The sequence below is a fragment of the Cygnus olor genome, chromosome 2, assembly GCF_009769625.2.
Source record: "Cygnus olor isolate bCygOlo1 chromosome 2, bCygOlo1.pri.v2, whole genome shotgun sequence".
In the NCBI taxonomy this organism is placed as follows: Eukaryota; Metazoa; Chordata; class Aves; order Anseriformes; family Anatidae; genus Cygnus; species Cygnus olor.
In genome coordinates, this window is record NC_049170.1 from 41,352,405 (window position 1) to 41,365,663 (window position 13,259).

The 13,259-nt window shown below is 44.0% G+C and overlaps 1 protein-coding gene across 7 annotated transcripts in view; it reads left to right on the forward strand.

Moving 5' to 3' along the window:
• RARB (retinoic acid receptor beta) overlaps nt 1–13,259 on the forward strand; it is a 331,581-nt gene that overhangs the window by 312,016 nt on the left and 6,306 nt on the right. For all 7 annotated transcript variants that reach the window (XM_040550265.1, XM_040550267.1, XM_040550266.1 and 4 more), the window contains one exon: nt 6,622–6,798. In XM_040550265.1, coding sequence (XP_040406199.1) covers nt 6,622–6,798 — 177 coding nt within the window. The remainder of the gene's footprint in view (nt 1–6,621; nt 6,799–13,259) is intronic.

Genomic DNA, 13,259 nt, shown 5'->3' on the forward strand with positions numbered 1-13,259 from the left:
TGCTGGGAGATGAGGAGTGGCATGGCTGGGCCAAGCAGCCATCTGCCTGCACAGTCCTGGTCCTCTGCCCCTGACGGATACCGGGAACCCAGACTTAGCGTCCGGGTGAAAGCTCTGTCACTGAATTCCTCTGCATTTTTCAGTAAATACTCTGCTACTGGAACAAACTAAATTTCTCAAAGAGTACTTTAGGCAAGATGCGTGGCATGAATATTCAGTAAGCAGGGTGCTGTTGTTACATGGCATTCTTGTCTATTTAATAAGGTCAGTTCAAAAATCTCAGGTTTAGGTGTAAGATTTGAATTTAAGTGCAAGAAAAGCATATATACGTGTTGTGACATTAGAGAAGAGCATATTTTTCACATCACCGAAAGTGATGTGTTTATTTTCACAAACATATTTCACGTTTAATTTTGAGACCCGCATAAAATTGTTGGCACTGGGGAAGGCTTCTGTCCTCTGTGTGCTTCTCTGGTGCTTTCTCTGCTCATGTTAGATGTAGTCAAAACAATCAATGTAGGCGTGCTGGTAAATACTACCGTAGTAGGCAAGCACAGTCAGACCCCCGGGGACTAGTGCAGCATGCGAGGCTGGAAGCTTGAAAACAGCCAGCTGGTGACATAACCAAAGGCAAGGCTGGGGGCTGGGGGATTCATAGTGTGTCTTTTCAAGGAAATTCCTGCCTTAATGCCTTCCACCCCTCCCCACAGTACGTGTGGTTGTGCCTTCATCCTGAAGGGAATAAAATCTTCCAAGCAGGCTCTCACACTTCTGCTAATGCAAGAGTGCTTCTGAACAAGTGTGAAAAATCTTCCCAGTTCAAAGACAATGAGTTTATGCCTCACAGAAGAGGTGATCGGGTGTCCGCAGCTGGGACATGTAGCCAGACTGGTATGCGTGCCAGAGTTTATTGCTCACAGGCTGCCTTGCAAATGACCTGGCTATCCCAGAATAACGTATCGTATACCTCCAAATGGGAATGTGTTGTTACGTACTTGTGTGTTACCCCTGAGCTGGAAGAGCGCTACAGTGGGTGTGTTGATACTTAGTACTGGTGATTGTCCAAGCTCTGGATGGTTGAAAGATAAACCTGGGCACCTATATGTTTGCATCATGTATTGGATGCTTAAGGTCCATTAATATTTTAGCTCTTGAAATGATACACGTGGAAACTGGAGAGGGTCTTGTCATGAATGAAGGCATATCATACTGCTGATGCCTTCATTCTTGAGTTCCTGTTGACCCTCCCGGTGAGTTGATGTCCCTGAAGAAATTTCAGAGCCTGTACTGAGAGCACCTGGATTTCAATAACGGATGAATCTGAACTGTCAAGGAGTCCCAGGTAACCCTGGTCTGTCTCTGAGGCTGAATATTGCCCATTAATAACCCGCTCATTAATAACTCACTCATTAATAACCCGCAGTGTCTCTGAGGCTGAATATTGCTTATTTCTGTCGCAGGTCAGATTGAACAGCTTGGGGAAAGAGACTTCTTGTTTTTATTGTTGGTCTTTTGGAAGTCCATAGCGGTTAGCTGCACGTGGCTAAAGTCACTGCCACTTGGTCATGTTTTGGTACTGTACAAGTTGCAATAACAAAATTATACTGAAAGAGTTATTTTTGGCTTACCTTGAGAGCTATACAGCTTCCTTCAACAGCTGCATCAAAACTAGTACTGGCGGTGCTAAATATTAACTGTCCTCTCGCTTCGTTCCCATAATCTCTGTGTGAAATGCGGGGTATTTAAATCTCTCTTCTAGCTAAGGTCTGGCAACCACTCCAGCATTTTAGATAGGAATTCAGTGTAACAGCTCATTTTCGTGAGTGTTATCTTTGCCTGGCTTTGAAAGGGACAGAGTGCAGCACTCCCACAGTTGCTTGCACCCAATAAAGAACCTCGGGGATTAAAATACTCCTGAATACCACTGTGGCTGGAGTAAGGGGACTTCATCTCCAGCTGTTTGTCAAGCGAGGGGAGAAACCTTCCTGCATGCACAGAGGATCCATGACTTGCAGGATGCAGAAGGTGTTTGTGCTGATGGAGAGGGACACAGCTTCAGTACTCAGACACAACAACATGAGCTGTTGATCAAATGGCAGGATTCAGGTGATAGTCTTTCCTTCTGAGACACTTGAAATAGAGATCAGAAGTCAAAAGTAGCACACGACACTTTTTCTAAATGCTGAGCCCAAGGGGAGCTAGAAGCATGCGATGCTTTACTCTTCTTGATAGTAACAAGCTAGTACAGGTAGAAAATAGCCAGTCATGCTTTCCTGTCTGGTCCTGCAGGCTAACATTCACTCAACGTGGTGCTCTCGTGCCGTGAAGCATATGGATTGCTTCTGTAACCTTACAGGGTGGGGTTTTTGTTTGTTTTTAAGTGAGAGGCAAGAAAGGAGCACATTTTATCAACGTGGATTCACCTGAATTTCATGAGCTTTGCACTTGTCTAGTGATAGGAACCATGGACAGAAGAATCTGCTCCATACGTGCGATTCCTGTATGCCTTTGGTTATGCAATCTTTTGGACAGATGTAAAACATGGTTTTGTTTGTTGCTGAAAAGAGCAAAGACTGTAAGTATAAAAGAGTGGAATAAAAAAGAGCTTGCAGAGATACAGCCATAAAAAAAAATGTTCAGACATTTAGCTTGCATATCCAACTCCTCTTCTTGACCACCACAACCTGCATTTCCTGCAGGAAAGGTTATGTGGTTATTTTTTTCCCGTTGCGTATTTTTATCTGCTCAAAAAAAGGTTTTGGAAAAGCATTTTCAATTACCTTTTTTGTATCCATCTGCTCTTTAAAAAGAAAAAGTGTCCCTATCTGTAATAATTACTGTGCTTTGCATAGTTAATAAAAGTCTACTTAAAATAATGGGGGAATAGCACTTGTATTAAATTCCCTGGGTCATTTGACTTAACAGTTGCATTTGGTAGGCAGGGGCAAGTATAGTTCTGTCGATGATGAGAATCAGCAAGCTGTTTAAACGTAATGGATTTCAAAAGTCCATCATAAATAGATCTGTTTTATTACTGTCATCCAGGTAAGAGAAAGTGCCCTAGTAATTTCTCTAGAGATGTCATACTTTATAGTATAATTGAGTGTAACTATACTGCTTGTCCCTTGAGACTGGCATTATTTGTAAGTCTACAGCTGTGTTACATCCAGCCTCATGATAAAGGGAGGATAAAACAGAAAATAATTTTTACTCTGTGGACCTTGCTTCAGGTTCTCCCAGGTTGCTCTTTGCTGGCTGGAAGCGGAGACGTCTCCCCCCTCAGTGGCATTTTACTCTTTGGAAGTCCTTGGCGTAGAAGTTACACACCTCTTGTTCTGTGCCATTGGAGAGGAAATAGATATCCCGACGCTGGAATTGAGCAAAGTGTGCTGTGGTCCTTGGTGAAGCTGCAGTGCATTGCTGCTTTTACTAAAGAGGCATAGCAAGTGTTCCTGATTAGGGGATAGTGCCCCTGTGAGCCTTGTTTCATTTGTAAAGTGGATTTTAAAGACAGTAGGGATTCTGCTACTGTGTATGTTTCTGGGAGTACCTCGTCCTGTATTGTTAATGTGGAGATAAAGCAGCCTGCAATGAAAAACAAAAATGATGGAAAAAATGGGATCAATTTATGTGGCAAAAATGGCTGTTTAATTGGATTTCATAGCAAGGTTGGGCTTTTCCACTGATAAAGATGTCACTAGGGTGTATTACAGTATTGTTCCGCCATATGTGCACTGGGGCAAAGGCCTGAAAAACATGCAAGACTGCTCCTGGAAAAGACACCCAAAAAACTGCTTCAGTAAAATATTCAGGAAAAGTCATAGCGTCTGCATGTTTTTCACAGCATGGTTAGAGGAGATCCCCAGGCAAATTTAATCAAAGTTTCTATTTCTAACATGCATTTTATTAACCCCGTGTTCTATTGTTCAACCTATACATTGATATTGAGTCAATTTTGGTTTTGCATATTCAGAAATGCTGCTAAAAATCTAGCGATCCTCCGTGATGCTTGCAACTACATCCATTACCAAATGAAATGTTAAAAGTCATCCCATTTGTAGAATCTCAAAGATAATGTGTAAACCACATTAGACCCAATGCCAAGGATCTGGCAACCAGTATAATAAAACACCAGGTTATTTTGTATTTTATTAACTGCCCCTTCTTTTCAGTTTGCATAATGGTGAGTTAGATTTACATTTGTTAAGACGGCTGTGCATTACTCTTAATAGAAGACATGTCAAACTTCCAGTTGCCAGTAGTGTAGCATGATAAAGTAACCTCATATGATACTGATGAAGATTTCGTTCACACTTGCTGGTTTCATGCAACGTCTTTTTTTCCAGATGGATACCCTATTGTAAAATGATTTCCTGCTTTAGGCTCTGCTTTGTGTAGCTCTACGCTATGCCATCTTTCTATGAACTGGATAAACTGCCTATTAAATTTAATTACAGCCTGAATGACTGCACATCTTGATCTTATTTTTCCTCCAATGTACTGTATTTCACCAAGGTCCTTGAGGATGAAATAAAATAAATCTGAAGGATGCATACTCCAGTAGCCGAAAGAAATGTTTCAAAGGGCATTACAATGACTGTTAACCCATTAGTTTAGGACCGTTTTGAAGGCAATTCTTTAGGTTTAGCATTATAAAGACATTTTCTTCTATCTTTTTGACTGTCATTTAAAAAAAAAAATAGAAATTGTTCCCAGAATAAAAATTCAAATAGAAGTGGTGAAGTTAATTTCTTATCCCTTAAGAAGGAGGGGAGCAGGGCAGAGCACGTATGCACCTTTAAACTCTTCATCATGATTAGCATTTATTTTTTGTAATAATGGCCTAGTATAAATATTACTGGCTGGAATCTCTACTCTGTTGCAAGTGAAAGTGAATGCCAGGCTGGTGGCTCCCCAGGACCCATCGTGACTTTCCCATGTGTGACTGCGGTGGTGGTGGTGGAGGCAAGGCAGCAGGGGACAGGGTGAGGCAGCGGGAATGGGGGCCTGGTGACAGCATCTACAGCCCATGTCCTCCCTTCCACTTCTTCAGTCTGTCCTTCCTGTGAAAGAACCAAAGAAAGGCGATGGCCTCCAAGGTGACAAACCACTTGGGTGCAGTTTTGGCTGGTTGGAGAATTCCTTCCACATAAGCTATTTTCCTTTGGCTGAATTAGGGCCCCTTTACACCGCTCACTCAATATGAGGTGTCCTTGGTGCCAAATCCAACCCTGAATCTCAGAGGGGCCCAGATGGCTAAAGTGAGTGGCAGTGGGATGCCACCCAGCCGTTTCGCCTCCACTTAAGCAGCATAAGTCACAGCTGAGAAGAGGAGTATGTGTGTGCAAGAGAGAGGGAGATAAAATGCAGCCACCACTGATGACTCCTTTGAAGGTCTCCAGCTGTTTCCAAGGGGGTAGATGTCCTCACCATCTGCAGTATCGGTGGTAAGGTCACTGGAGATGTTTCCTCTGATGAAGTGCAGTCCGTGTAAACCGAAAGCTTTTTGATGGATTTTTACCTGCCATGTCAGTTAGTGTCAAGTTGAGACTCCTCTCATTTAATTTTAAAGTTAAGATGTACGATCACAAGCAACACTGGATCCAAGCGCTGGCAAAACGGGAAAGTGTTGCACGCTAGGAACAGCGGAGAGGAGCATCGGGTATTTCAGAGCTCCATCTTCATTTGTTTTTTGAATCACAGATGGGTTGGAGATGACTCGAGGTCTTTTTTTGAGTCAAGGTCAACTCTTGAGTTGATTCCAACTTTTGTTGGACTAATCTCAAATAAATGACAGAAGCTTTTGAGTCAGCCAGTTCTCGTCTAATGTGCTCTTCGTGCTTAATCTATTTAAGGGTTAAGTGCTTTGTCTGAATGTACAAAAATGAATTTAATTGCAAAATTAACACAGATATTGCTGTGTATTCTAGGAAATTACGGACTTTTGCATTAAGATACGTCAATCTAAGGTCACTGAAAGATGCAGCAGGAACATCTTTGTAACACTTCAAACAGGAGGATGCATATTGGATGCCCCATCAAATGAGCATATAGCATTCATCATCACACATAGTGCTTCTTATAACGTTGTGTAAAGAAATGCTGTTTAATTCATGGGAGACTGTAGCTTGAGAAAGCTGTAAAACCCTTGCAGAGCCACAGAGCAGATAAATTAAGTAGAACTAATTTGCTGAGATCTTAAGTATGTGAAACTATGTTCCAAATGTTGTGCTGCTTTTTCCAGATGAGGACCCAATATTCTTGTTCCACTGTTCATTTTATTTTCTGGGGTACAACTGTAAATTGTCTCTCTCAATGCACTTATTATATAATGGCAAGGAAGAATAATGATAGTGGCATTTGGAAATGTTTAAGTTCATTTGTATTCCTTGTACAGATGGCCTCTGCAATCATAAGTAACAGAGAAATATCCAAGGAATTTTCAGGCGATTAATCCAAGTTTAAAAACAGCATCATCCCAACAGCAAACTGCAGAAATTGCCTGGAATGTTAATAGAGAGCACTTCTAGAAGGAATACTCGGTTGTTGTTTCTTTCCCTTGAAAACCACTTACTGAAAAGGATGTTTTTGATTTATGGTGCCTTCTGGCTTTCTTTCCAGAACTCTAGCGCAGACCATCGGGTTCGACTGGACCTTGGGCTCTGGGACAAATTCAGTGAACTTGCGACAAAGTGCATTATTAAAATCGTGGAATTTGCAAAACGATTGCCAGGCTTTACAAGTTTGACCATTGCAGACCAGATAACTCTACTTAAAGCAGCCTGCCTGGACATACTGGTACGTACTTTTAATATTGTCACTATACTACTGATTTATTTTCTAGTACACTTTATTGCTGTAATTGACAGAAGGTTAAATACTGACCCAGCTTTACAGTTGCATAGTTAAACTTACTGGTACAGTCACGAGTGCACTCTAACATGTCTACCGATGTTGGTTATATGGATGACTGTACTTCTCAAGATACGTAGTAAGTCCTTACAGTTTGTGGATTTCAACATAGCTGAAAGGGCACATTTTGGTATTGCAGCAATAACTGAAATACGTACAACTTTGGAAAAATGTCCCCGTTGTTAACACTGTGACTGTTTCCTTCCTTCTCCTCCTCCTCCCTCCAAAACATCATGCAGCCAGGACTGTGTATAAAGAATATGTAGGAGGAAGTCCTCTTTATGAAGTTTCAGGAAAGTGCTGTATCTCTGGTCATGAGGTGACTTGAGGAACCAGATGCAAATATTTAGAGTGATTTGTTTGCAGGCTGTGATGTTGGAACCTGATGTTCCTAGAACCTGGCAGGCACAAAGCCTTTGGTACACAGAATTGCTTGCTTTCGGGAGTGCTACCTATGGAAGTGGACTCTAGTGGACTTTGTACAAATTTGAGCAAAATGTTATTTAATTTTAAATAGGCAAGCATACAGTCTACAGAAGGAAACTATGCAGATAGGCTCGAAGTTTTCCTCCAGAGCTTGCCGCTAGGTCAAGGCAAGCTATCTTCCCTCTTTGTCTGCAGTTGTTTCTGTCACACTGACCGTCAGAGAAGCCCTCTGGGATCTCATCATTTCTTTATAAAGACCTTAGACGTCTTCAGGATTTTAATGGCAAATATGCTCTTTATTGTTGACCGTAGCAATAGCTGTAAGTAAAACAGTTAATGCTTTAAATGTGTTTTAAAGATATCAAATGTATTTTATACATCTTTTAGATGTTTTCTTCCGAGAATAAACCGTCTGGTCCTTACTGAACTAGGTGACTTTTCAGTATGGCCAGGAAGCCCTTTGTAGGATGGCTACTGTAGCTATATTTTTTGGCATAACTCAGGAGTTTAACCTGGAGAATTTGAAGTAATTAATCTTGGAATTTCTAAAAGCGCATTGCTTCAAACAGGATCATATTGAGGAAGACATTAACTGCTGTGACCTTTTCCTCTTGTGCTGTCAAAAGCTGTTTTGAAGAATCGCATCTAGAGGACATTGATGTAGGAGGAAAAGTGGGTGGGAGAGGGGCAGGGATATTATTCTTTGGCCTGTAAAAAAAAAGGGAAAGCTGAGGTTGCCCTGCAGTGTTCAAGGTTCACCTCTCATTGTCCGCTTCGTCCGGGCACTCATTCAGACCAGACCGTCTCTTCATTATCGTGTGTGGTCCCTCCACAAGACAGAGCCATTTATTACCAATCTCATGCCTGTCATCTTTAGCTCTGGTATGATAAGGTGTAGTTGTGTTCCTCTTACACCAAAAGGCATACAATCATATATAAAGTTTGGCATTTCCTCAAATGTATTCTGCCAGAGGTAGAGGAGGAGAATTGCTTTGTGTTTGCAAACTACAGAAAATAGCCAAAAGTGGTGGTGCAGAGAAGGGGTCAACATAAAACAAAAATCTGTGATTCCAAACTTTTTAACCCTAAAACTTCAGGCCTTAAGCAGCTTCCCCCTACTTGCAGCTGCCATTACTGTGTCTGTAGCTACTGGAAAAAAATCGTACTCTAGTTTTGTAATTGTGAAGGATCCTGTGAGCTCCTGAAGCTCTTTTTTGGGAGCAGTTAACAGAGCTTACCCCATCAAGCATGCCTGGTCCCCCACGTGGTGTGAGGTCTCCTGGTAGCTCTGCTTAGGGCTTACCTCATACAAACTGGATGGACGTTATCAAGTATTTAGGGGTGGTTTTTCTGCTGGCACTTTTGTCGGAAGAGTCTCACAGAAGCATAGGATATTTAGAGTCGGAAGGAGCCCACAAGGATTGTCAAGTCCAACCCATGGCTCAACACAGGCCGGATAAAGTTCTAGACAAAGGCGCAGGTCCAGATAAAGGCATTTCACAGACCTTGATCAAGGAGGTTAAATAAAAGCTTATTAAATAATATTAATAATGAAGCAGGTAGTAAATGATGAGTATATTTCAACTAATTCACGGATAGAAACGGTTGATTCTTTTTTGTTAATATCATTCACTGCTTCTGTTCTGGGGGAATGTGTCAGCATTCAAGCTGTACTTATGAATTTTACTGAGGTCTGCAATTCCTGATCACCCGTCTTTGTTTTTGACAAAACTGGAGAAAGTGGCACACCTGACCAAACAGACGTAGCCAGTGCCATAGCTACCCGTAGCAGGGAAGAGCTGAGGCTTTTTCAGAAGCAGGAGCAGATAAGGTGTGCATGCTGTGAAGGGTCCTAACTTTCCCGTGCGACATTTATACAAGCTTTATGCGAGTATTTTATGTGCTGCTTAAAAAGAAAAAGGGATAATTACCACAACCACTACCACAGTAATGTGCCGTGCGCGCACGGTCTGTGAAATGCCCATATCCATTAAACCCACATCACCTGCACATAATCTGAATTGCAATGCAGCTCTGTATCTTTATTTAAGCTAAATTTCAGTACTTTCAGCACTGTTTTCAATGGAGCCTATTTCCCCCCAGCGAGCTGGTTCTCCTAATCACAAGGAACATTCGGAGTGTTTTATTTTGCTGTACACCCGCAGCGTGAGCACCGGTTTCCCCTCCTGCTGCGTGAGCACGGGCATTTAGTGCCTGCCAGCAGCCCCCCGTGCGTGCTTCAGGGTGCCTTTCTTCAGCGATCCCATCCCGCACCCGTGTTTAGGATCAGGGTCTCGTTGCCCCAGCCCTCCTGCACCAGGGCAAATCGTAAGCATTTATAAGCCTCGTCAAGGGCTTGGTTGGATCTTGCAGCCTTCGATACCAAAAACTCCTGACACCCCGACAGGGGAGCTGCTGCCAGGATCTTAATAAGCTCTATTGGATTTGGGTCAAGTAATCGTTTTATACACAAACAAACAAAAATTCTGGAAGGGAAATAGCATCAGGCCTCACAAGATAGTTGAAGGCGCCAATTGAGAATGGTGGAATTTATATTTGCTCTGGAGCCAAAGGTTTCAGGGATAAATATTACTAAAATTCAGTCAGTAACCCTCGTAAAAGTGACTGCTTCTGTCTGCTCGTCCGCTGGCCCTGCAGCAGGAGCATCGGCAGCCTCGTTTTGTTCTGGCAAAGCGAATGTGGAAGGAGTCCAGAGTTCAGTCTCTCTTAAATCTGATGGATAAAACCCTAAGTCCTTGAATGCTCATCCCTAGTAATGTCATTTTTAAACTTCTGTAGTAAAATCCTGCACGTAAACACGAGGTGGGCATTTGCAACGCGGAGTAACCTGTACTGATGGGCACGGAGCGCCGGGGAGGTTTGTTCACCTGCTGCTGCCCCACCACAGGTCACCTGCTTGGGCTTCTCTTCTTGGGAATCTGTCCCATCTGGCTGCGGCAGCTAACGTGGAGAAACAGGATTTCTTAAAGAAAGCCCGACTTACCTTAACAAATCTCTTTAAAGCAGGTAACAATTTTATGGCAGCACGATTTTGTAAATGCAGCTTTCTGGATATTCTTGGTTTTGTGTGACCTGTAGGGTTGTGTGTCTTTTTTTCTTTTTCTTTTTTTTTTTCCTGTTTGTTACTGACTCATAGACACTTCAAGATATGTTCTTTAAAACAAAAGGGTCCTTTAATCATGGGCAAGAACCTTATTTATGGCTGCAAGTGGCATTTAAGAGCAGAGTGACAACTCAAATACTTGGCTTAGTTACAAAATCTGAACAGCGCTGAGGACATTAGGAGGATGTCTTCTAGACAGTTTAAAATGGAGAAAGATACAGTGATTTCTTATTTTGAAGTGCTGACATTTCCCATATGTTCTTCAGTGAATATGAGCTTGAAATCAACTTCACTTTGACACTGGAAGTTTGCCCAAGAAAGGTTTAAGAGCAACTCAGCAATATCCATAGCGTTTCACAGATCCTGATGAAGGGCATAAATTAGAAAAAAAAAAAAAAAAAAAAAAAAAAAAAAAAAAAAAACACATTTTAAATGATCTGTCTCAGAGTTTAATAACAGTGTGTTGTGGGATAATGTAGAAGGAATGCAGGAGAAACCTGAGACCTGATTGCTCCAGTCAAGTTAAGTGCACTGCAGAAAACACATACTTGAGCTTCAGCTGTGCCAGTGCCCCGTCTGAGCCACTGCAGGCTCATCCAATTAAAGGCTCAAGCAGCATTTAGGTACAAAAGCCTGAAGTCTGCCTTTTGTGAGGAGCCTTCCCAGCCGCTGCCTGCGCCTGGAAGTAACTAAATTCCACAGGCCTCGTAGGTTTTAATGATACATTTTGGAAGGCCCCTGGAAGCCTGTTCCTGTGCATGCTGGTGGGGCTCTGGGCCACGTAACCTAACCCCCAGTTTGTTCCTGATGTGGGTGCAGCCTGGAAGTGTTCCTCAGCTGCAGCCCTGAGGAGCAGTGACCGGTTAGGTCTTCGCATCAGAGCCACGGAGCGGGGCTGACGGCACGCAGGGACCACGAGGGAGTCGGTAGCCTGTCGTACACCAGGAGGCACGTGCTCGGCCTCCAGTTGTCTGGGATGACAAATGTTTCCAACGTGTGGTGTCTCCTTTCTCCACGGTCTGTTCTTCCAGGTGGGCTCTGAAGAGATGTTTGTTGTTCTGGCGGGTCCTTCCAGTCTCTCTTTAGCAAGCCTTTTGAAGATATCAAAGTACAAGCAAGGGTGAACTTTAGGGGAGAGAGCCGCCGGTGGTTACTGGCAGCATAGACCATGGTAAACATGCTTGCTTTTATTGAGGGGGTGCCATGCTTGGTAACATTAATTCCTGCTAATAATCCTCAAATACACTTCGGTAATTACTCAGAACCTTTGGAGTTACCATCAGCCTTTTCAGATCACTTATATTAGAGGGAATTTGTGGTTAGTGAAGAACATGAGTGTGTGCGTTTGTATTTGTGCCTCTCTTGGTCATTGATTTGAATGAGTTCAAGAGTTTATTCCAATTCAGGGGTAGGGGAACGATGTAAAACACATCTGGCCAACCACAGAGAGTCTTGGTGCTTCGGCGTGTACCCACAATGTGAGATAAGGTTATTACTCAGATGGAAAACAGCTCAAGAGCCTTCTGCAGAAATGCACCCCATTAAGTCTCTTACCAAGGAATTTTAAAAGAGAAATAAGAGCTTCCCGGTAGGTCTCTCACATGCCATATCCTCCTCGTTCTCCTCCCTGCTTGTTTGGGGCAGTGTTGCCAGGCAAAGATGAAAGTGGGAGGGCCAGCCCCAGCCTGGTCGGCTGCCAGGTGGTGGGGGCCTCTGACTCAGAGCCCGGGTAGTCACAGAAGTAATTAAAATTCTCCCTGTGCTCAGTTACATTTGTGTAAATCTGTGCAGTCGAATCTTTAAAACAAAGTAAGATGACTGTATGGGAAATAAATGCAGTCGGGCCCTGGAAAAATAGGGCCGCAGCCTTAGCTAATCAGCTGGACTTCCGCAAGATTTTGGTTTGGATTAGCTTAGTTTGGTTGAATTTAGTGATAAGCCTTCTCCCACCTCTGGTTTTCGAAACATTAAGCACTGAGATATGTTACACAAGCGTGCCGCAGGACGGACATCCTGCACTGCATCCTTACACCAGCGCTCGTCGGGAACAGCCGTGCACACGGGGCAGCGCCGCACGCTACAGCTCCACTCCCGACGCAGATGTTACCCCAGGGGCATTTCGTACCGTGGTGCAGAGCATCCTCGGTGTTTCGTTCCTGTGCTTTGCATTCCTCCGCGTCCAGTTTAAAGGTGTCAATCCGCATCTTCCCCTGGAGTGCTCTTTTGTCCGGGGTCAGTGCGGGGTGGTGTCATACAGGCAAACACCAGAACCAAACACCTCGCGTGCAGCAGGACACCACGGCACCGCGCAGGCGGCTCTGCACCCTTACGAGCACCGCTGGGGCTTCACAGGAGTCCGGCTGCTGGGAGTTTCGGCGTCACAGCCCGTGCACTAACAGTGAAAGAGCAAAGTCGGGCAGGCCCCTCAGGCTGCTGGCCACGTGCTGCCATGTGAAGGTCCAAGGTTTGCTAATCCGCTCGGAAGCAAGCTCCCGGCTGGCGAGACAAGCAGCGCCTTGTGGGGGCTGTCCCTGCAGCGGCTCTGGGGAGGGCGCTGCCAGTGGGACGGGGCCGTGGCTTCCCCTCCAGCCGTGGCCGTGTTGAGAAGGTGCTCGAGGGAAGGAAGTGGCAGAAGAGCAGCAAGGACTTCTGACTCAAAAGTCACCTTGTCCTGCCGCCTGGGAAGGATAAGATGAGTAGTGGCTTCGCAGCTGCAGTGAGCAGCGAGGATTTCGCCATCTTGAGGTGGCACCTGGGGCAAGCCTGATGCGATCCCCGAGCAGTGGAGCATTCCTGA